Raw genomic sequence first — 23845 nt, forward strand, 5'->3', positions numbered from 1 at the left:
GATATATTCAAGGATATTCGGTCAAACGAGAACTCATTCCATTAATCTGCATTTGTATAGAGTTACCTTGAAAATAAGTCAGACATTCGTTTTGTTGGAAGAATGAAATAAGAATCTATTAAAGAATTACATAATATTAATTTAGTATTTAAAAGAAGAACACATGTCAAAAGAAATGATTTAAGAAAACATGTCAACAGATATGATTTAATGTAATAGATAAGTGATTCAGTGTTGTGTAGTCTTTAGGAAAAGGTATAAAATAATTAATGTGTCGACATGGATTATCGATTTATTTATTTTTTGTAACTATAACTTTTATATTTAGACTGTTTACAAAACTTGGAATTTTTCGAAATACTCAGGCTTAACATTACCAAGAATAGATTGCTTTATAAGTATTGACAAAAAACTTTCGGTATAACGAAGTAACAAAAACATCCAGAGGAGAAAAGCAAATAAAGCGTGAACTCAAGAGGCGAACAGGAATTCTGATACAACTATCAAGTTTGCACTCGGGTTTTTTTTCTTCGAATAAGGAACAAGCCATTGTATAAAATTGTCCAAATGACGAATCCTGTCAGTTTTAATTCAGAATGGGAAAGGTTTCTTCCTTGGCTATTTAATAAATCCACGCTCTCATAATTGATACGACAGCAGAGGTCGTACCCTGAATAGTTGGTGCAAGTTTAAACACACTATTCAAGCTTTCAAAATTGATGATTTTCTAAGGGTTGTTAAATAAATTGCGGTGGTGTCTTACCATATCTTTGTTTGGACTTGTTTGTTTTGCTTTTGGCCTTGAAAGTTTGTCCCTAATAATTTTATTAACTATGTATTTGCATTTAGGTATCGCAGATCAAATTTATTCGTTCATAGTGTGTTAATTTACGTTTTTTGTTTGAGTTAAGCCTTCCAATTGATATTTTAACGTGTGTTTTTCTATGTTGTGATGTTAGTTAAACATATTTGTTTATAGTGGATTGGGAAACAAGTTTTGCAACTTATATTAATCCCTTTCCACTTTGCGGGTGCGAGTGCTGCCTTGTAGCGGCATTCGCCTACTCTTTTTCGAAATCTACAAGGGTGTCGTTATCGTGCAAGAGATATGGCTGCCTCTTAACACGGGTCAGCCATTTATCGTCCCCTTCCGACGGACTATCATCGTTTCCTCAAGACAATACTCGCAAATGGTGTCAAGGGAGAGCCGAAAATTGAGTTCCTGAAATTTTCTTCCCGAACGGGAATCCAAACCAGGAACCTTTGTGTTAGTAGTCCGATGCACTAACCACTACACCACGGCTCTCTGTGATGTTATACTAATGTTTCAAAAAAAGGGAGAAGGTTTGGTACCATTAAAACGTAATCACGCTGCAAATGTTTGCACCTGTCCTCAGTCAGAAATCTGATGTATAGTAGTTGTCATTTGTTTATGTAATTTATATGCGTTTCTCATTTCTCGTTTTTATATATAGATTAGACCATTGGTTTTCCTGTTTGAATAATTTAAACTAGTAATTTTGGGGCCCTTTATAGCTTGTTGTTCGGTGTGAGCCAAGGCTCCGTGTTGAAGGCCATACATTGACTTATAATGGTTTACTTTTATAAATTTTATTTGGATAGAGAGTTGTATCATTGGCACTCATACCACATCTTCCTATTCTATTTATACTGTCTAAGTTTTGATTACGACATTAAGTCATTATACACGTTATCAACGCAAAAAATATTTGGCAGTCTAAAAAAAATGCAGATTTTACACTAGTAACCATCTTATAAACCAGGACACATCAGCAAAAGAACAATCACACTAAGGTGCAGACCATACCATTTAAGCATGAACAATGCACTTCTGCATACTACATACATATATGCCTGTCTAAGGAGTTGGAAAATAATCAATCATTTCTCAATCAATATTTTAAGGAATTCAACTACAGGACAAGTTGTCAAGACAAGAAAGAGACTGACCTATTTAATTTTATACTGGTATCAATGATGAGTTTGTTCCTTAATACTGCTGGTTTTGTGCAGAGACAGCAAATACCAATTTTAATGTCTTTGATCTGACCCTTATAACCCACCAAACTCTAGGAAAACTTGCTACTAAAAGACCACAAAGTCTGTTTTAATGAATTTGGCCTCCACAATTTTCTTGTCAGCAAAGTACAAAAAGAAAAGATGCTTGAAACATGCATTGTGAGAACTGTCAAGAGTTTTATATCTTATAAATATTAATATGTATATATGTAGGATCTAAACTATGATTGTCATGCTGAAGTGTGATGTTGGCATTGTGATGTTATATTGTTGTTGGCTATGCTGGAGTGTGAATGACTACATTATCTATATTTTTTTTATATTCAGTTTCACAAGTCTTATAGAAGTAAATTTATTTGTAGGATATAGCTTTTCAGTTGTTTAAAGTAAAACATAAAGCAGTTCTTCTTACAATTGTTCAGAAAATTGACCACAATTGAAACCTCATACAAAGGTTATTTAACCTTAAAAGCAAAAACATAGAAGATGTTTGATATGCAAATACTACTTGGTGAGTTAGAACAAAATGAAATAATTAAAATTTCCATACCACTGCTGCAAATAAAACACCATTCAGCGTCCCCAATGTACCTCCCAGTCCCATATATATACTTTATATAAATATAATAAGATGTGGTATGCCTGCCAATGAGACAACTCTCCATCTAATTTATAAAAGTAGAACATTATAGGTCCATTAGTAGGTGGAAAATAAACATTTATTTCTCAATCAATAATCTGTAAAATTCAACTTATGAAGGTTCAGATCAACATAACTATTATCAGTAACTGATTAATTTATTCAAATAAATAAAATATAAAATCTATCTATATCACTTTGACGAATATTAACACAAGTTTTCAAGCAATTGTAATTGCAATGAACCTATTAAATTCATATTCATAATATTTTAAATCACATTTACGCTAAGATCTAAAACTAAAATGCCTCCAATACTTAGTTACTATAACTGCTGGTTGATAAATTAAACTTAGAGCATTCAGCATAGGAACTAATATATTAACATTTCTCAATAAACTATAAAACCTAAATTAAGATACATTTGAAAATTTTTTATGTGAAATAATTACCAAATTGAAAAGGACTATGTTTGACAAATTTTATTTGAGAACGATCTCTTATAATTTGTATTTTTGTTAAGGTATACATATTGTAATGAATTGTAAAATGCAAGCCTTGCTCTCAAAAAAATAAAATGTGATAACCATTCAGTACACAAAATGTAAAAGTATGACTATTTTTAGTATTTCAATAATTAGAACTAATGCTATGATTGTACTCCTCCAGTAGAAGTTAGATTAGACTAATATATTAACATTTCTCAATAAACTATAAAACCTAAATTAAGATACATTTGAAAATTTTTTATGTGAAATAATTACCAAATTGAAAAGGACTATGTTTGACAAATTTTATTTGAGAACGATCTCTTATAATTTGTATTTTTGTTAAGGTATACATATTGTAATGAATTGTAAAATGCAAGCCTTGCTCTCAAAAAAATAAAATGTGATAACCATTCAGTACACAAAATGTAAAAGTATGACTATTTTTAGTATTTCAATAATTAGAACTAATGCTATGATTGTACTCCTCCAGTAGAAGTTAGATTAAACAGTATAGACTTGAGATTCAATGCTAGGAATGCTTGGTCAGTGGAACATCCACGTAATATCTCCTGGATAATACCAACTATGGTGTACACATCAAAAAATCTTTTGTTGGTTCTGAAAATAGAAAAACAGTTTATGAGAGCATGACACAGTTTATTGGCACCAAAAGACTGTTAAAAAAATACAAAGATACCAAAAGAACATTCAACTCACAAGTTAAAAATAAACTGACAAGGCCATTGATGAAAAAAAGAAGGAGACAAATAACAGAACACTACAGAAAATAAAACATGAATTGCAAAACTAAAGACTGAGCAACAATAGCTCCACCTAAAACCTAAAACTGGGGTAATGTCAGCTCCCCATCCTGCTCTACATGTGGCATCCGTGGGGTTGCTCATGTTAGCACAAACCTGATTACCTGGTTAGCTGTATTATTGGTTACAGGGTTATAGTTCAATATCAAAACATTTTCTAAAGGCTTTATACAATAATATCTAAATAACTCCTTATAAAATTAACATATTGGCCTATAGCACAGAAATGATGAAGTATTTCTAAAAAGGCAACGGTAAAATAATTGAACATTACACACAGTTTTGCAAACAAAAAATACACCTGACAAAAATCAAAAGAAAATTTGTAATATAAACTAAGTATGAAATTTCTAGTGAACTTTTCCTTGGACATACTCAAACAAGAGTGCATCCAACTGCAACTGTAGTTGTATAAATTATAATTCTAACCTTTCCTCTCTCCCTAAACAATTTAAAATGAACTTACTTGAATTTGGATAATTTTTGTAGAATTATACTGAGTTTTTCCAATAATTTATTGTCTTGAGTAGGAGCTCTCAGTACCATAGCGACAGTTCTAAACCACTGCTCATTACCACAGCTCTCTAGGAATGGAGTCTGGAAAGGTGTGTCAGCTGACAACTGCAGGAAGATATCCATAGCAGCGCCCATAAATGCCTGAAAGTTCAAATTAGAGTCATTTAATATCCTCTAGCAGGCCATTGTTTAATAGTTTAACTTTGGATGTAACACATCTTCTGATGTCTCTAATTGGCTGAATGCTTTTTGGTTATCAGGTCATAGACATAATTTTGTCATTGACTGTGACAACAACAACATTGTAATATGTTCATAAATAAAGTTTGCACCACATTCTTTATGTCTTTTCTTAGTTGACAGAAAAAAATATTATATGCTTTCCTCAAATACCTATTAATTATTTTCTTCAATAAAATCTTTTATTTTCATTTCTCTACCAGTCTACCATTAGTCTTTAAAGATAATGAAAATGTTATTGCTATCTGTAAAAACATAATAGTTTCACTATTATTGCAACTCTTAAAGCATGCTTCCATATATTTAAAATCTTCAAAATGCATAAATTTCAAAGCTTAAAATTTATCAATCTATGAAAGATAGCATAGAGTAGTTAGTATTTAATTAAGAAACTGAATCACATCTAAATGTCTATTTGTATTTTCATTGTTTTTCATTACTTGCAATGTATTGTCACATTTTTTTTTAACTAATGATTTTTTTTCCAGAGCACCCAAGTTTAATCCAGAAAACTCAACCAAATTAAAAAGACAGAAAACAGGCCAAGTCCACCAATGGGTCTTCAACACAGAAAAAAAATCTCGCAACCAGAGTACAGCTTCAGATGGCCCCAAAATAAAATGAGTACTACTTCAATGAAAATGGTCTTCACATCAAACTCAACTTTTTGCTCAATATTTTTTTAATATAGAGTTTTGAGATCTGTGTGTCTTTTAACATTTGACCATTATTGTTTTTTTCTTAAGCTTTTTATTTTGATGGTATCTCCTGAACTTTAAATAACTTTTAATTATCTCCTGTCATACCTTATTAATAGGTTTTAGATACTGTAATACAACTGGCGTAGCTTGATAATACAGGAACAATTCTTTACACACGTCTGACTTCAGATCATTCTTCAACACATCAAATACATGGGCTACCAGATCAACTGTTGGATAAATATACAAGTTAAACATTAAAACATAAGAAAAGCAAACTACATACAGTCCCCTATACCACATCTTCTTATTTTACTAAAGACTAAAAAGCAGGAGCCCAATATCATACCATTAAGTATTTGACAAACCCATTCAGAATCTTGTGTAATTAATGCTTTTCAACATTGTTCTTTATTTGGCCTTTTTACATGTTTTGTTTTGGCCTTTTTAACTTTTTTTAATTCAAGTGTCACTGATGAGTCTTTTGTCTTTTGACCAAACATGTAAATGACATACAAAGTTTGAATTCTCGTATCAATGATGATTTTTTTTATACTTTTAGCGCATAGATATGGAAGAATGTGGGAGATAAGTCGAACTTTACAATTAGATCTTGATTAATATAAGACAAAGGGTTTCAGAAAAATTATTTCATCCCTTTTATTGGTCTTTCGTCTATTAATGGTATGTGTACAAATACAATGTAAGCTTGCAGTCTGAATATGTCTGTCCTAAGTCAGGAGCATGTTATTCAGTGGTTGTAATTTGTTAATTGTTATACATTTTTTTTCGGTCATTATTTTTTTTCATAAATCAGACTTAGTTTTCTCGTTTGAATAGTTTAACATGTCATTTCAGGGTCTTTTATAGCTGACTTTGCGGTATTGGCTTTGCATATTGTTGAAAGCCACACAATGATCTATAGTTGTTTATTTCTGTGTTTTTTGGTCTCTTGTGGAGAGTTGTCTCATTGGCAATCATACCACTTCTTCTTTGTTATGTTTACAGAATATTTGTTATTTGTAATGTTAAAAGATAGATATCTGTTGGAAAATTCATTAAAAACGTTTATTTAATCACAGCAGACAGCAAATAGGTTTACTTTTATGCCCCATTTATGGGCATTATGTTTTCTGGTTTGTGCGTCCATTCATTCGTTCATCCCTCCATTCTTCTGCCCCGTTTCAGGTTAAAGTTTTTGATCAAGGTAGTTTTTGATGAAGTTTAAGTCCAATCTACTGGAAACTTAGCACACATGTTCCCTGTGATATGATCTTTCTAATTTTATTGCCAAATAAGAGTTTTTACCCCATCTCCACGGTCCACTGAACATAGAAAATGATAGTGCAAATGGGGCATCCTCGAACTAGGGACACATTCTTGATTCTATGTATTTCCTACTTGTATAGGTAAATAATTTAAAAAAAAAAGACAAAATGGTGATATTCAAATTTACTAAGCTATTTCATCTTTAACCAATTATAAAGCATCAACATTTCCAAATTTACCCTCAACTTACCTTGTGATAAAGTTTTAAGTATAATAAGAGAGGACAAGAGCCTGACATGTTGGTTAGAACTTCTAAAGTAGATGCCATCTTTTGATTTGTCTAGCTTTGTTGGTGATAAAGGGAAATCACTCTTGTCACTACTAACATCCATAAACTTGACTGTTTTAGATCTGTATAATTCTTCTCCCAGTCGTCTTAGTGTGGATGATAGGTTAGATTTCTGAAAAGTTAAAAGATCATTTAATTCATAAAATTGTGAATTATTGCTTTATCCTTTAAAAAAAATAATTGTAAATATTGAACAAACTTTGCTCCAATCTAGGGGGCATTTGTTTTTTTAGTGATCAAGATTATAACACAATTTTGACTGCTGTACCCCTATTATTGACATTTTAAACTATTGTCTATTTGTTTGGTCAACACATCGTTTTCCATATAATGGAATTCTATTCAACTGTCATACAAGTGAGAGGTTTAGCTAGCTATAGAACCAGGTTAAATACACCATTTTCTACACAAGTAAATGCCTTTACCAAGTCAGTTGTTATCCATTCATTGGATGTGTTTGAGCTTTTGATTTTGTCATTTGATTTCAGACTTTTGGTATAGAATTTCCCTAGGAGTTGGGAATTTTTGATATTTTACTTTTTACATATGATTCTGACTCAGGAAGCTTATGAAAAATGGGCAAAAAATTATGATAGAATTTGTTTAGATTTAGGGTTATAACGTTGAGCCATAAAAGAGACATTATAAAAATACTTAATAAAATTGAGAAAGGAAATAGGGAATGTGTCAAAGCGACAACAACCCGACCATAGAGCAGAAATATGTATTCATGATTTCAACAAAACAGTGAGTCTCCAAAAATTTAAAGAGGCATATGCAGTACAAAACATTAATCCTAATATTAAAGATCCTACAATTTGTATTCACATCTTTTATCAACCACAACATAAGTAATGAGAATCCTTTTGAAAACAATCATTTTTGGAAAGGTATAATTTTTCCTTCATTTCAATTTTGAGTTATCTTCATCCAATAATTTGTGTAAGAGGAGCAGGGGCACTGACTGCAAAAGATGGGAAACGCTCCAGTCATTCTTCAGTGATTACTAAAAATATTCAACCAAATTTAAACCACAAAAGTGGGAGGCCTTTGCACCCTGACCTCCCCCCCCCCCAAAAAAAAAAAAGGAAATAAATCTGCCTATGCTCCATTACTAGAATTGTTGTTATTTACATAATTTGTGCAGAAATGTCTTGCCAGAAAGATTAAAATACCATATGGATTGTATATTAACTACTTACCTGTTGGCCTGAGGCTTGCTCTACATTGATAAGGGACCAGTATATAAATTGTAAACAAGGGAGACTAATCCTGAAGTTATTTGGAGGGAACTCTCTCAGCATATCAACAGAGGTAGGTAAGATCTACAAAATATAAACAAACGATTTATTGTAAAACTATTGAAGTATTTCAATTTCAATTGTTTTCTTATTTATACTATTTAATTGAAAATTAAAAAGTGCTACGTGAATATATAATTTTAATGATTAAACAATACATCAAAATTGAGAATAAATCAATGAGGCTTTCAAAAGTTTTAAAATTCACTAAATGTGTTTTGTAGGTTTTTTTTGTACTGATATTAAAATACATACTGTGGATTCATTTATTTTCATTGTAACCAATTTTCGTACATAGAATACTTTTGATATTTTATTTTGTGGTTTTCCATAATTCTGCATTTTATCTTACAGAAAATTTGCAGTTTTGCAGTTCTTTGACCATTTACATTCAAGGTTTCCCTGTAACCATGAAATTCACGAAAATTGGTATTGAATGAATAATAATGAATCGTCAGTATCTATAATTCAATGAACCACTTGTGATATTTTCAATTAAGGTCTTACAAAAAAATCTATATGTCTTTTGGTAATTGGTGTTGGGTTGCTTTTTCACTGATATTAACCCTCAACTTCAATTAATTTTTATTCATAGGACTTTTTAAAAAACAAATGTAATGATACCTTTAAAACTCTCTCCAGTATGTACTCTGTTGAGGAGAACCTTTCTATAGCTCTGGTTGGTTGGTCTGTCACAGCGTATCGTAGATGTGCATCACAGATCCAATCAAGCAATATACCCATGATGTCATAACTACAAGAACTGGTGGAAAACTTGGAAAAAAGGTATAAAGAATCAACATAAGTCTAAACCAGCTTTCTATCATTGCTCCTATCCAGAGAAAAAAACCCAGAGAGAATACAAAATTTAAACACTTTTCAATTATCTTTAAACAAAAGAAACAATCATCCTTAAAAGTATTTTCTCCCGATCAGTTCATAGAAACAATGACTTTAAACTTTAGATGTTCTACTATCTTCAAAAAGTTTCAAATTATTTCTGAGTTATCTCCCATTGATTAAAAACATTACATGTATTTCTTTTGTACCAACTTTTGCTTTGTATTTCAATTTCAATTTGAAACAATGTTAATATATAGAAAAACCTTACCAAATCAAAGCCTTAAATTGTTGTGCTGTCCAAATTCATGGATTTTTTAGATGTGTACTTTTTGAATAATTTGTTTAGGTTTATTTATCTTTTTGGTTGAATTATTATGATATTGGATAAGAAATTTATTGTTTATATTTGTTAATATATGTGTATTTCTGATCTAATGGGAACCAAATGCTTTCCAAATTCTTATTAATATATATAGTTGATGTAAAACATCAATCAATTGAGTTCTTATCATCAAATGAGTTAAATCAGCAAAATATTCTGTACTATTTCAACAAGTTCAAATATATTTTTTGAGTTATTTCCCCTGGATTAAACTTTACTCAGAGTGATTTAGAAAATTGATTTTGCTCAAGATTGAATGATGCTCTGTAGATGTCCCTTAATTATGCTTGTATGATGGCTTGCTGTCTCATTGATACAACCAATTTTTTTTTACTTCACAGTTTTTGCCAAAGTTTGAACAAATAAGCTTTATGAAATTTGAAGTGTGTTGATAATTTAAATGTATATTAGTGGATAAACCTTTATCAACGAAATCAACGAAAATAAGAGCCTACGATTTATAAAGTATCCCCGGTAACTTTCATTTGATAACTTTTCACTTTCTCCACTTTAAACATGTCAAGAGAGCCGTGGTTTATAGTGTTTAGCCCTTTGGACTACTTACACAAAGGTTTCTGGTTTGATCAACGCTCCTGGGAGAAATTTCAGGAAAGGAATTTTTGGCTCTCCCTTGACACTATTTGAGGAAACTATTAAGAAGCAATGATAGGCCATTGGAAAGGGACAATAAATGGCCAACCCATGTTAAGAGATAGCCATATCTCTTGCTTGCAAAAGACACCCTTATAGATTTTGAAAAAGAGCAGCACTCGCACCCACAAAATGGAAAGGGATCAATATAAGTTGCAATAACTTATTTCCCAATCCACTATAACTAAATATGTTTAAATTAAATTGAACCTGTCAAAGTTACCTTTTTCTCCTTCTGTACTTTGTTTTCTCGTTGTTGTCCTTTCTGTTTAGGTACAGAAGTAGATAAGGCTATATTACCCAGTTCTACTTCCTTCTGTCTTTCTGTAAAGTCTTGCTTTCTCTTAAAAAATTATATAATTGTTGTAACTTGTTTTTCATATCATTTACTTTTAAAATTATATTGAGAAACAAAATGTGAAAGATAGCAAATGTTAACTTTGGTGTAAAAAGTAAAATCACTAAAATACTGAACTTAGAGGAAAATCAATTCGGAAAGTCCATAATCACATGGCAAAATCAAATCACAAAACGCATAAAAAACGAATGGACAAGAACTGTCATATTCCTGACTTGGTACAGGCATTTTCAAATGTAGAAAATGGTGGTTATAGCGCTAACCCTCTCACTTTGATGACAGTCTCATCAAATTTCGTTATATTTACATTGATGCGTTAACTAAACAGACACAATAAACAAAATAGTCAAAATATGGGTACATCAGTCATCATCGTATAACAACAACAAAAATATGAAATACAAAACATTGTGTTGTTTGTACATGGTATTTTTTCTATAAATATGAAGCTTTATGTAGTTTTAATATTATATATCTAAATTAATAGTACTATGATCCATTAAACATCCATGAATGATTTCAAATCATGTTCTGCCTATTTCCTTGAAACACACAAACAAATCTACTTTTGTCTTTATGTTTGTGTATGTATTTTTAGAGAGTGGCATATTGTTTTTTGTTGTGATTTAAAGGGGTTTCAAAGTATACTTAGCATGCTGTCCAAATCTATATAATATTCATTCTTAATGAAATGGTGTACAATGTATTAAATTTCAATTAAGACAAAAAAAAAAGGGGGGGCCAGCTGAAGCACGCCTCTGTGTGTGGGATTTTCTTGCTGCATTGAAGACCCATTGGTGGCCTTCGGCAGTTATCTGCTCTTCGTCAGGTTGTTGTCTCTTTGACACATTTTCCACTTCCTTTCTCTATTTTAAGATAATAGAAAAAGGTTACAAATTACCCTTAAAAATGACAAGAAGTAAGATTTCAATATGCAATGTATCTAAATAAATCTATCACCATCAGCAATTCCTTAAACCTAAATTGATTTGAGTTCTTACTTGTAAGTTTGTAAGTCTGGCTTGAACACTGACAGCTTGTTTCTCTAACTTGTCATGCTGACTTTGTAATGTTTCAAACTGAAAAGAGATACATGTACCAATATATCAAAAATAGTAAATAAATATTCAAATGTATTTTTTTAGTTTCAAGTTTCTTTTCTTTTTTTTTAAATATGATGTCATACAGTTCTTGTATCTAATTGTTGGTTTCTGGTGTTCTTGACACAAAATAATGTATGTGTGCTATGCATAGTAGTCCTTTTTGTCTTCCTGTTTAAATTGTTTATTTATATTATCTATCTTTTTGAAATTAATCAGGTCATAAGACATCTTTGAAATGTTTTTCATAAAGTTTAATTATGATATTTTTCCCTTGATGAAAATATAAGGAGATGTAGTTTGATACCTAATAAGAAAGTTAACCAACAGAGAACAAAGGACCATGATAGGAAATATAAGAAGTCACAATGTAGCATTCAACGATGAGGTAACCCCATACTGTCATAAAGTCCTGGGATAAAAAAAAAGTGAAACTAATAAAAAAAGAAATGTAATGGCCTGATTAAGGCTTCCTCAGAAATACTCATAATTTTCTCCTTATGGTTAATGGATTGTTGCTTGCATAATCTTCAGTGGAAACTATTTCACGCACATTCTGGGTGAAATTGTCAGAAAATCTTTTTTCAATCATATTGCACTTAAAGTGTAAATATTGTATACTCATATCAGTTACATCAGAGAACCTTGTGTCAATATGAATATATCAGACCCATCATGTGAATATTATGATAGTTTATCAACCCAGTAGGTGTAAATAAACTCATCATGTAAATATAACCTGATTTGTGAACATAGTGATAGTAAAATAAATAGTTTATCTGCTTTTAGTAAATACATTTATAGTGAATTTTATACTGATATACAGAATTATATTGTCAACCATTTTTTTTCAAAATATTTTATTTCATGTTTAGCCTTTTTAAGGTGACTTGCAGAGATTTATTTTTCTGTTAGCATATTTATGTATGGAAGTTCCATTAAGTTTATCATACTCCCTTTAGTTTTCAACTTACAAAAGTCCCAAAAATAAAAGGGTTTACAGTCTTTATACAAAAGTTTTTGGCTATGGACACTTGAGCAAAGCATAATTAAACAACATCATTCACCTATGTATTTTGTATGTATTCACCACTTGTTTGATTCACATGTGAATTTAAATAAAGCATATTGTTGTTAATGTTATACCTGTGAATAAAGAAGGTGAAAAACTGAAGCATGGATTTCAATTTTTCAGTTTCATAGGAACAGTTATGACGTTGTGGCTTGCTTGCTTAATTGTATTAATGTTGGGTCAAGCATTGTAATTAACATTGGCATCTACAATCAATAGGTAGGCCAGGCCTCAGCTTGAATGCAATATACCTAAATGACATTGGATGTTAAGTATAATGCAGAGTATAATGTATACATCTGAAGCCCTGCCTATGAATTGATTGCAATTTTCAATCTGAAATACAATGCTCGAGCAATTATTTATTCAAACATAGCATACAAGCCAACTAAACATTTACTCGACAAGCTTTTGGAAAAGAAGCTCTAAATTGACTAAAAAAACTTGCATCTTTTTTCATGGCATCATTTGCTTTTACTAGTGTTTCAAAGTTGTCTTTCAATCTTCTGTTTTCTTTAATTTTCTCCTTTAATTGTATTTCTATCTTCACTATCTCTTCTTTGTATTTCTGTAATAGAATAATATAAAAGTTAACAGATAAAAAACAAGAACAAAACATTTGTATCATCTGATAATATCATCCACAGGTAGAACAATAAGCTACTGCTCACTTATGGTACCCTAATTTTATTTTTCAGGAAACAGGGTTTGGAGAGAGGCAAATTATACCAAAGGGATATTCAAACTCATAAACACGGAATCTGCCCATGGGACACAGATGATGCTCCTACTTGCCTACAACGTTATAAATGAATATAACTGAAGAACTGTTGAAGTAACACTTCCCAAATTTGTACTTGATCAGAGTTTTGTAGTAATAAGCATTGTTTATTCATTTCATAGCTTGGTAACAGAAATGAAAAATTCAGCATTCAGGGTATTAAAGATGGACAAGAGTAACATTTATTGCTGGCTATGCTACGTCTGGGGCATAAAAACCCAGACCTATCGTTTTTCATACTGATCATCAATTGGACTTCAATATTAGAAGTTGAGATAATTTGCAGATAAAAGGTAAACATCCTGTTCTAGATAAAAGAAGAACTTTGATTTTTTCAAATACATGTAATTTGTTTATACATATCATATATTTAGAGACATAAATAATCTGATCTAACTAAATATTAATAGGATTTAACCTTTCCAGTATTATAAGTATTCAATACAGGGGCTAAAATAATTGGTCTAAAACATAAATGATCAATTGATTACAATAGAAGTGGTGTTGTAGAAATTAACATTCTACTGAAAATATACTTCAACAAGCCAGGACTGTCATTAACTGTATTATTTACTAAAAGAGTCTTTAAACATTTTTGAATATGTCTATATCAGGAGCTATTTGCATGGCACAAGAGAGTACTGTGTGTGGAATTTGTGAAGAATCTTCAATACTGAAATGGATATGTATTGAATGTGATTTATATTTATGCCAGGACTGTTATGTAAAGTTTCATTCAAAAAGCAAAACACTGGTACACCATCTTGTAATGGACATAAAAGAATATGGGACTGAACAAACGCTGGACAAAATTCTCAAAGTAAAACTTAAGGAAATTAATTGTGATGGATCCGAACACTGTGACCAGAAATGCAGTATATTTTGCTCAGATTGCGATAAACCAATCTGCTTCAGTTGTGTAATATGTCACAAATACCATGACCTACACAAGCTAAGTGAAATTTTCGAGCAAAAAATGACCAAGCTAAAAGACTTGAGAGTAAAAAGTGAGCAGAATATTTCTGTAGGTGAGCATGAAGAGCAGGAACTGCAAGTTATGCTTTCCAAAGGAAGTAAACAATTTGATGACACAAAGACAGAAATTTTGCACAATCAAAAAATATATACGGATCTTATACAAAAACATTTTGACAATCTTTTAAAAGATGCGGAAAATCAATGGAATTTAACAAGAGAGACTATCAATAGAGAACTAGAACTTATCCAAAGAAATATTCAACAAATGGAAGCGCAAAAGAAAAAAATAGACCAGATTTTTAACCCCCAAAAAATCTCAGAAATTCTCACATCAAATCATTCAAATATCTCTCAAATTTTACCATCAAAAAGTGTTTACCAAATGTCATTGCAACAGGCCAAGTTTATACATGGTTTTCTATCAAAAGACAGCTGTGATAGGTGTTATTACTTGAATGGACGCCTCTACAAAGGTCCTCATTACAAAATGATTGGATCTTATTCAACAAAAATGAGAAATCTTTCTAAAATAATTCACTTACAAAATAGTTCTTGCATCATTGCAAATTATAATGAGGAATTATTACAAAAAGTTAAATTTGACAGTAATGAAATCAAGGTTGAAAATGAGATAAAGACAAAAGTGTTTGATCTAGCCATGATACCTGATGGCAGACTTCTTCTTTCTAAAGAAACCTCAGATTTAGAACTCATAAATATAGATGGGGGTAAAGAATTGTTTCACTCTTTTTCTCCTTTCTTGACATTTGGTGTGTGCGTTCATAAAGAGGATTTATTTGTTGGAGTTGCAAAATCTTTACAGAAATCAGTGTATCAGGATGGTAGAATAGTTCTATTGGATATGAAGGGACAAGTTAAATGCACATTTGGTAAAGAACATAAATCTGGAGAACCACTCTTTATCTGTCCAACAAGAATAGCAGCTAATTCTGAAATTATATGTGTAATTAATACCTTAAAGAGAAATAAAGACAATCATATGCTTCAGGGTGGTAGGATAGTTGGATTAAATCATAAGGGGGAGGAAAAGTGGTCATATTCTGATAAATCAGGAGCTGTAACGGGACGGTTTTATCCACAAGATATAACATTTACCTCAGCAGGTCTTATTCTTGCATGTGATTATTTGGACAATTCAATACATGCAATAAATAAAGATGGGGATGTTACTGGGTGGATTGACGTACAAGATATTGGTTTTCCAATGTTTCCTGCATCTCTGGATGTTGATGATCAAGGGATATTATGGGTTGGGTGTGGAATAAGAGGATCCAATGAAGAAGTGAAGACTCATAAAATCTACTCATTCAAATTTTCATAGTTTGTTGGATACTATTTGCTTTTTAATAATAATAATAAAACTTGACTCAGACTTATTATCTTATTATTGTTTGTGATATGTTTTTACATTTTCAAATCAAATTAAAAGTTGAGAAAACCAAAATAGACACCTAAACACCACAAAGCAACCTTCAACAATAAACAAGAGTTTACATTGTATGACAGGACCTATTTTTTCTTTGAGGTTAGACATGTTTGTTGATATAGTCATCAGAGACAAACACATGTAATACAAAAACAAAATAATCAAAAAAATTTCTAAAACAAGATTTTAAGCTTTGGCATACAATTATGCAGGACTAAGGCATACTTAGTTTAATCTTATCAACATCTCTTATTAAATGATATTATCAGTTACATAGTGTGCTAGTGACCTAATACGGTATATATGGGGTCAGTAAATTCCATATGGGGTGAGAGCAAAGCTCGAATCGCTATATGGAATTTACTGACCCCATATATACTGTATTACGTCACTAGCACACTATGTAACGAATTTATCTTACCACCTTTTTTAAAAGAGGGACGAAAGATACCAAAGGGACAGTCAAACTCATAAATCTAAAACAAACTGACAACGCCATGGCTAAAAATGAAAAAGACAAACAGAATAACAATAGTACACACGACACAACATAGAAAACTAAGGAATAAACAACATGAACCCCACCAAAAACTAGGGGTGATCTCAGGTGCCTATTATCAGCTGATATTCTTTCATCTAGCTTAATTGATAAAAACTTTCAAGGTGAATAGCTTGTCTATCACAACAGGAAGCTGTTATTTCTCTAATATTAAAATTTGAGGTGAATTTTCTGCTAATAATTAATACATGTATAAAAACAAAATAGACCAAATCAGAAAAAATGAATAAGTCACCAATGAACCATGATAAAGAACAGGATGCATGCCAAACAGACATGTACACCTTACATCATGTACATATAATATAGTTGACCTATTTCAAATAGTATTGAAGACAAAGCCTTAGCCAGTAAAACTAATCATTGTCTTATGAACCAATATAAAAAGAAGATGTGATATGATTGCAAAAGAGACAACTCTTTACAAGAGACCAAATGACGCAGAAATTAACAACTATAGGTCACTAAATAGCCTTAAACGATTAGCAAAGCCCATACTGCATAGTCAGCTATAAAAGGCCCCAAAATGACAAATGTAAAACAAGAAAACTAGTGATTAATTAATGTATGAAAAATTAAAACAAAAACAAACATTGTTACACAGCAACAAAGGACAACCACTGAATAACAGGCTCCTGACTTGGGAAGGCACATACATACAGAATGTTGCGGGGTAAAATATGTTAGCAGGATCCCAATCCTCCTCCTTACCTTGGACAGTGGTGTAACAGTACAACATAAGATCTAACTATAACAATCAGTTGAAGGCCGTACATTGACTTATGATGGTTTACTTTTATAAATTGTTATTTGGATGAAGATAGAAATACAGCAATAAATACAGAGTTGACATGGTCAGATGATACATGGCAAACAGGAATGTGAATTTAACAAATACTGTTATAAATTCAGATACAATGTCCCACAAATTCAGAATACAACAAAATCTAGATATATCATGGTGACATCACCATATTTGTAGGGAATTAATATTATTATTTCCAACAAAAAATAATGTAAGAATAGTCATTAGTATATCAAATAAGGTAACATATAGAATTACCCCCTGTTATCATATCTAAATCATCATTCCAGTTGCAGATGTTGTAACAAAAAACAAGTGAACATATGAGTTAAGTGTCAGATGGATTGATGGATTAATGGATGGACAGACAGAGGTAAAACAGTATACCTCCAATAATCCTACTGATTGATACAATTTTCATGCAAACATTGTCACTTGAGAATTAAGAGTCTGTTGGAGTTTCATTTGGTGTACCACAGATTTTTTAAAGACTGTTTGTGCAAAATGAAAATATTATTGTTTCAATGTAATGTCTTTATATATGATGCAAAGATTAATAAAACTGTGGTTATTCGCCTAAACATGTATTATGTTTTCCTCAACCTATGTCTATGTGGTTATACATGGCGGTAGGAGTATGATACTCTATTCAGCTTCCTCCTTACAGTGGCTGTATAGGATATGATCTTGCTTCCAACCATGTGAAAGCACCCAACTATTTATGAGTTCACATTAGTTCTAACCAGGGTTGGCAAAAACCTGGGTTTTATGAGTATTGCCCAGCCCAGTGGGAAATACTGGGAAAACTCGGGTTTTAGTGGGTAATACTGGGCAATACTGGGTAATATAAAATACTGGTCTGAATTTTGTAGAGTATTCAGTGATAAAACACAAATGTTATACATTCAAGATATATATAACCTTTTTTGTTTGTTTGGATTGGTAAAACTGTAAATATAAAGCAAAAATTGTTTATTAAATAACAATAACTCCTATTAAGGATTAACAATTACATGTAAGAAAAATTATATTTACATAATGTCTATGTACTGTCACTAATTAGTAAATAACTATTCAGATTAAAATGCAGATTTGTTTATGTAACAATAATCAGCCCTTTCAATTTTATATTTGTTAATGGCATGAACCCTTAGGGTGTTTATTTAGCAATATGAATGTATAACATTTGAAATGAACAATTAACTAAAACATTGCAATATTTTTTTTTCTTTCAAAGTATGGATAAATATTGAAACAATGCTTGGTAATTAACAAGGTTTCCTTAAATGTGCAAATCTTGTATTTTGTCTATATATAGAAGGGAATGAAATTAAATTTTTCATTCTTTTATGTATAAAAAGTATATATTTAGCTGTAATACTATGAAACTACACCAAGACTTAACTATTTTGTGTTAAAATAAGCTTAAAAAATCATATTGCCCAGTATTACCCAGGATTCCCATTTCTTAGAGTATTGCCCAGCCCGGGAAAACCCGGGTTTTCCCACACGGGAATTCCCGGGCGGGTAATACTTTGCCAACCCTGGTTCTAACGCATACACACTACACTTATATAAGGCTAAAGGTATATATGAAAATAAGGGGGAGGGGTCCGCTTCGATAGTGTACATGAATTAATCACCACATTTTTATATAATAGCCAAAAGTAAGAAAATTTAGATATTCCTACAAAAACTGTATTGTAATGAAACTAAATTTGTTACATGTAAAATTTTAGCAATGTTCAGCTGCAGGTCAAGATGGCCTCAACATTAAAGCAAAATAAACATAATATTCAAATAGATTATATATAGCCCTATCTACCTGGTACCTTAATTTAATTTTCCAAATACAACCAATTTTAATTTGCTCTATGGGTTGGCCTCAATTTGACACATTCGATGTAATCAATAGATGATTATAAAAACAATATCTTACACTTTGTACTTTATTGTGTGATATCATTTGACTAAATTGGACCTTATGAAGTGTCCTATATACTTATTCATGTGATTGTGCAAGGTCAAGGAGCATGTAAAGGTGAATTCAAACTAAAAATAAAATATTTATCTACCTCATACCTTAATTCAATCTTTCAAATTCAACCTATTTCTAATTTGTCCTTTGGACTGGCAATAATTTGACACATTAGTTTTAATCAATAAATGATAAAACTATCTCTTACATTTTGTACAAATATACTTTATCATATGATCATGGGACAAAATTGAACCTCATGCAGTGTCATATATACTTATTCTTGTGTTTGCGCCCAGTTAAGGACCAAGGACCTATTTCATATGATATCAAAGGTAAATCTCAAAAGTGATTTCATAAGTAAATAATATACATATTTTTCTAATGGATGTTGTGAAATGTTTTTCAGAAAAATCTGATCAAAATTTTTAATTCATTTCTGCAATCCATTTTCATACAGGTAACATCTTTTATGACATAGTATAGTATTTGCATGTTTTCATATTGTTAGTTTACTGCTTAACAATTAAATAACTGAATAGAGAAAATGATTGACTTTATTCTTTTTTAAAAGTGACATGCAATGTTTTATCTTCAAATTGTAACCAATATAAATCTGAAAAGGGTAAAGCACACTTTTTATAAACAAATCTTCTTTCAAATATTTAAAAATGTTTATATCTAACAATGTTATGATTTGTATTATTGTAAACATGATTTTCAATCAATTTCAGATTGGGTGCATGTAATATTTGCTACTGGACATAAAGCAGTCATCCATCAATCAATCAATCACAGACTTTTAATGCTGTCATTAACACCATCTTCATCATGGCACAGAAACAAACTCCATTGAATAAGGAGGTAAAAATCCCTACCTTGTGTCAAATGTGTGATGAATCTTCAAACATAAAATGGATGTGTATTGAATGCAATTTATTTTTTTGTGCAGAATGTGAATCAAAATTTCATAAAAAGAGTAAGACCTTAGCAGGACATAATAAAATTGATATTGAACAATGTGGGACCGAGAACATTGCTAAAGCAATCCATAAAGCAGGACTTCAGAATATGAACTGTGAAGTACATTCCGATCTAATTTGTGTTCTGTTTTGTCAAGATTGTCAGCAACCAGTATGCACAAACTGTGTATTAGCAAATTCACATGAAGAACATAAGCTTTTTTCAATTAGTGATGTTTATGATGAAAAATTCTGTGAAATGGATGATTTTCATAAAAAAGTCCGAAAGAATATACTATTTTGCTCAAATGTCCAAATTGATCTAAAACAGATTCTTGACAGTGGAATGAAACGATACACTGAACAAAAAGAAAAATTGTTAACAAAAGAAGCCGATTTTCTTACAGAATCTAAAAAGAACACAAAAACAATTTTAGATAAACTTGATTCTGAATGGAAGACCTTAGAGGGAACATTAAAACAAGAGATAAATGTAATGAAAACCATAAAGAATCAGATGGAAAAAGAAAGAGAAGCTTTCAGCAATATTGCATCTCCTACTGAAATGTTAACCAGACTTTATCCTCTCTCTGAGAATAAGCATTCACCAAAGAAATCAGTTTACCAAATGGTTCTCAAACAAATTTCATATAATCAAAAGTATGAAATAAAACAATTTGACATTAAGAGGTTATTTGAACGTTTCCTTTGGGAAAAAAAAGGTCTAATATTTCAAATGAAAAAATCTTATCCAACAAAACTAAAAGGTATATCAAAAGTTGTATTATTAGACAACAATCAGGCTTTAATTGCAAGTGAAAAGGATGCAATTGTTCTGAAAATTCAGTTTGACAATAAAGATATAAAAATTTTAAAAACATTACCTGAAACAAGAGCCTACGACATGGCCAAGTTTCAAAATGGTGATATTATCATCTCTGTCCAAGAAAGCCAATTAAAATTGTTTAGCGAAAAGGAAACTTTAAAACCATTTCATTCATTTTCCCCACTGAAAACTTTTGGTATTCATGTAAATGAAGAGAGCGAAATTCTGGTTGGGATAAGTAGCGGATTGCCAGACAAAGAAGAGCAAATCTCAAAACCAGGAAAAATTGTGGTTTTGAGTTCTGAGGGAAGTGTTAAAAGAACATATGGATATGACAAGAAAACAAATTCAAAAGAGTTTTTATGCACATGTCCTACAAGAATAGTAACAAATCAAGACAATACAATCAGTTTTATTGACATACTTAAAAAAGGTAAAAATGGATTCTATGATGGTAGAATTGTGAATATAGATCAAGAAGGGAAACTGAAATGGACATATGAAGAGAAATATGGTTTAAGACCTACAGAAATAGTACCGATGAATACTGCAAGTTGTCTTTTAGTTGTGACAGCTGGACTTGATTTCTGTACTCTATCCCAAAATGGTAGTGTTCTTACAAAGTCAAATCATTTAAACATTGAAGACATAACAGAAATAAGCTTAGCTGTTGACAAAGAAATGAAGTTGTATGTAGGAGAAAAGAATCGTCATAAAACATTTTGGCCATATGTTAAATTTCACATCTTTGAGTTTACATAACACATATGTTTTGAAATTAAAGAAAAAATAGGGCAGTTTCAGTTTTTTCCTGACTTCTTTAATTTTTATTCTCATGCAAGTTTTTTTTTATATTTACGTGAAAAGGAAAATTATGTTTCAAAGATATGACAATTTGATTATGCAAAAGTTGAAATTAAAATAGTAATACTTTAACATGTTAAAGTGATGTAACATAAGTTATACAAATATTGTTTAACAATCTCCATGTAAATGTGATGTGCCAATGTTAATGCAACTGCATACCAAATACCATTGACTAATTAGAAGTCATTCCATTTTCAAAACAAATCTAAACACAAACATTATAGTAAGTTTGAATTTTTCGAAAAAACTAAGGATTTTCTTATCCCAGGCATAGATTACTTTAGCTGTATTTGGCACAACTTTTTGGAATATTGGATCCTCAATGCTCTTCAACATTGTACTTGTTTGGCTTTATAAATATTTTGATATGAGCATCACTGATGAGTCTTATGTAGACGAAACATGCGTCTGGCGTACTAAATTATAATCCTGGTACTTTTGACAAATATTTACACCACTGGGTCAATTCCACTGCTGGAGGACGTTTCGTCCCAAGGGTATCACCAGCCCAGTAGTCAACAATTCGGTGTTGACATGAACATCAATAATGTGGTCATTTATAAATTTCCAGTTTACTAAACTTTGAATTTTTAGAAAAACATAGGATTTTCTTATCCCAGGCATAGATTACCTTAGCTATATTTGGCACAATTTTTTTAATATTGGATCCTCAATGCTATTCAACTTTGTACTTGTTTGGCTTTATAAATATGTTGATATGAGCGTCACTGATGAGTCTTATGTAGACGAAACACTCATCTCGCAAACTAAATTATAATCCTGGTTACTATCTACCAGCCTAGTAGCCATTGCACACACATTGATTGATTGTCTAAATGTGCATTTGGTGTAGTGAAACTTGTACTATTAATATTATAACTACCCCTGGGGCCAAAGTAGATACTTGTGAGTCTACTATAGTGAACTGTTAGTTCCTTAGGATCACCACCAACTCAGTTGCCAGTACATGTATCTGCTATTGGAACAATACAATGTGTTCATGAAAATGTATCTCCCTTCTGATTCCATGTCAAGGTTTGGTTTGTTCTCAGCTCTTCAACATTTGTATAAGATTTTGGATTTTCAAATAAAAAATAAAGGCCTTGATAACATTCCTGAAAACCTGCTTCTCCTGTGATAACCATATATAAATATCAATAGTCCAAGAAACGACTAAAAATAAATTGGAACAAAAACAAAACACTATAGGTGGCCAACAATGGCATTTCATTGTTAAAATACTTATTATTTTCCAATAAATCCTAGCTACAATATTAAAGGGATAGTAGCTACGATTTTGACAAAATTATGAACAAGTTTTAAAGCTGCTAAAATCAAAGATATGTACTAAATATAAGCAATAAGATCGCTAAAATGTTTTCATAAACTACAGAAGTGTTAATAATTGATAATTCATATCGTGTTGTGTGCCTATTCATCTCATTAATTATGCATCGGGTTTACTTCCCGAACTTTGCCGACATAGCGAGTGAGCTAACCAAGATATATATAGATACGAACACGTGCTTTTTGTTTTCTTACATATTTGATAATTACTCTTTATCAAACGTACATATTTGACGCCATTTATCAAATTATGTAAATAAAAAATATAACAAATACCGGCATATTATTCCAACCCAAGATTCTCCAACAATGGCGATATTATACACTTGTTATTACATTTGTATGACTTGACCATGCCGATAATGTATACAAGTGTTTGTGTGTTAAATTGGGGCCTCCATGAAGGATTCACTTGAAGAATAATACTTAAGTTTAGGAAGTTGATTTCTAATTTCTTCTAAGGTGGGAGATTACTGCCCGTAAATTTATAAACATATTTTTGACAATTATGAACACGTTGA

The 23845-nt window shown here is 31.1% G+C and overlaps 2 protein-coding genes across 3 annotated transcripts in view; one reads left to right on the forward strand and one right to left on the reverse strand.

The window, feature by feature from the left end:
- Positions 1-2819: 2819 nt before the first annotated feature.
- LOC139486071 (coiled-coil domain-containing protein 138-like) overlaps positions 2820-23845 on the reverse strand; it is a 33599-nt gene continuing 12573 nt past the window's right edge. For both annotated transcript variants that reach the window (XM_071270766.1, XM_071270767.1), the window contains exons 6-15: positions 13223-13342; positions 11604-11681; positions 10468-10587; positions 8993-9142; positions 8270-8392; positions 6969-7179; positions 5555-5679; positions 4459-4649; positions 3367-3789; positions 2820-3053 (exon numbers count right to left, since the gene is read on the reverse strand). In XM_071270766.1, the coding sequence (XP_071126867.1) occupies positions 3642-3789; positions 4459-4649; positions 5555-5679; positions 6969-7179; positions 8270-8392; positions 8993-9142; positions 10468-10587; positions 11604-11681; positions 13223-13342 (1266 nt within the window). In that variant the 3' untranslated portion in view covers positions 2820-3053; positions 3367-3641. The remainder of the gene's footprint in view (positions 3054-3366; positions 3790-4458; positions 4650-5554; positions 5680-6968; positions 7180-8269; positions 8393-8992; positions 9143-10467; positions 10588-11603; positions 11682-13222; positions 13343-23845) is intronic.
- LOC139487081 (E3 ubiquitin-protein ligase TRIM71-like) lies at positions 14060-15882 on the forward strand. The gene has a single exon (XM_071272086.1). It carries the CDS (start codon positions 14157-14159, stop codon positions 15873-15875), a length of 1719 nt encoding a protein of 572 aa, XP_071128187.1. The 5' UTR covers positions 14060-14156; the 3' UTR covers positions 15876-15882.

Source organism: Mytilus edulis, chromosome 8 (assembly GCF_963676685.1).
Source record: "Mytilus edulis chromosome 8, xbMytEdul2.2, whole genome shotgun sequence".
Classification (NCBI taxonomy): Eukaryota; Metazoa; Mollusca; class Bivalvia; order Mytilida; family Mytilidae; genus Mytilus; species Mytilus edulis.

Bases quoted from the DNA above. Each gene is read 5' to 3' on its own strand.
- LOC139487081 (XM_071272086.1), top strand. From the start codon at position 14,157: ATGTCTATATCAGGAGCTATTTGCATGGCACAAGAGAGTACTGTGTGT.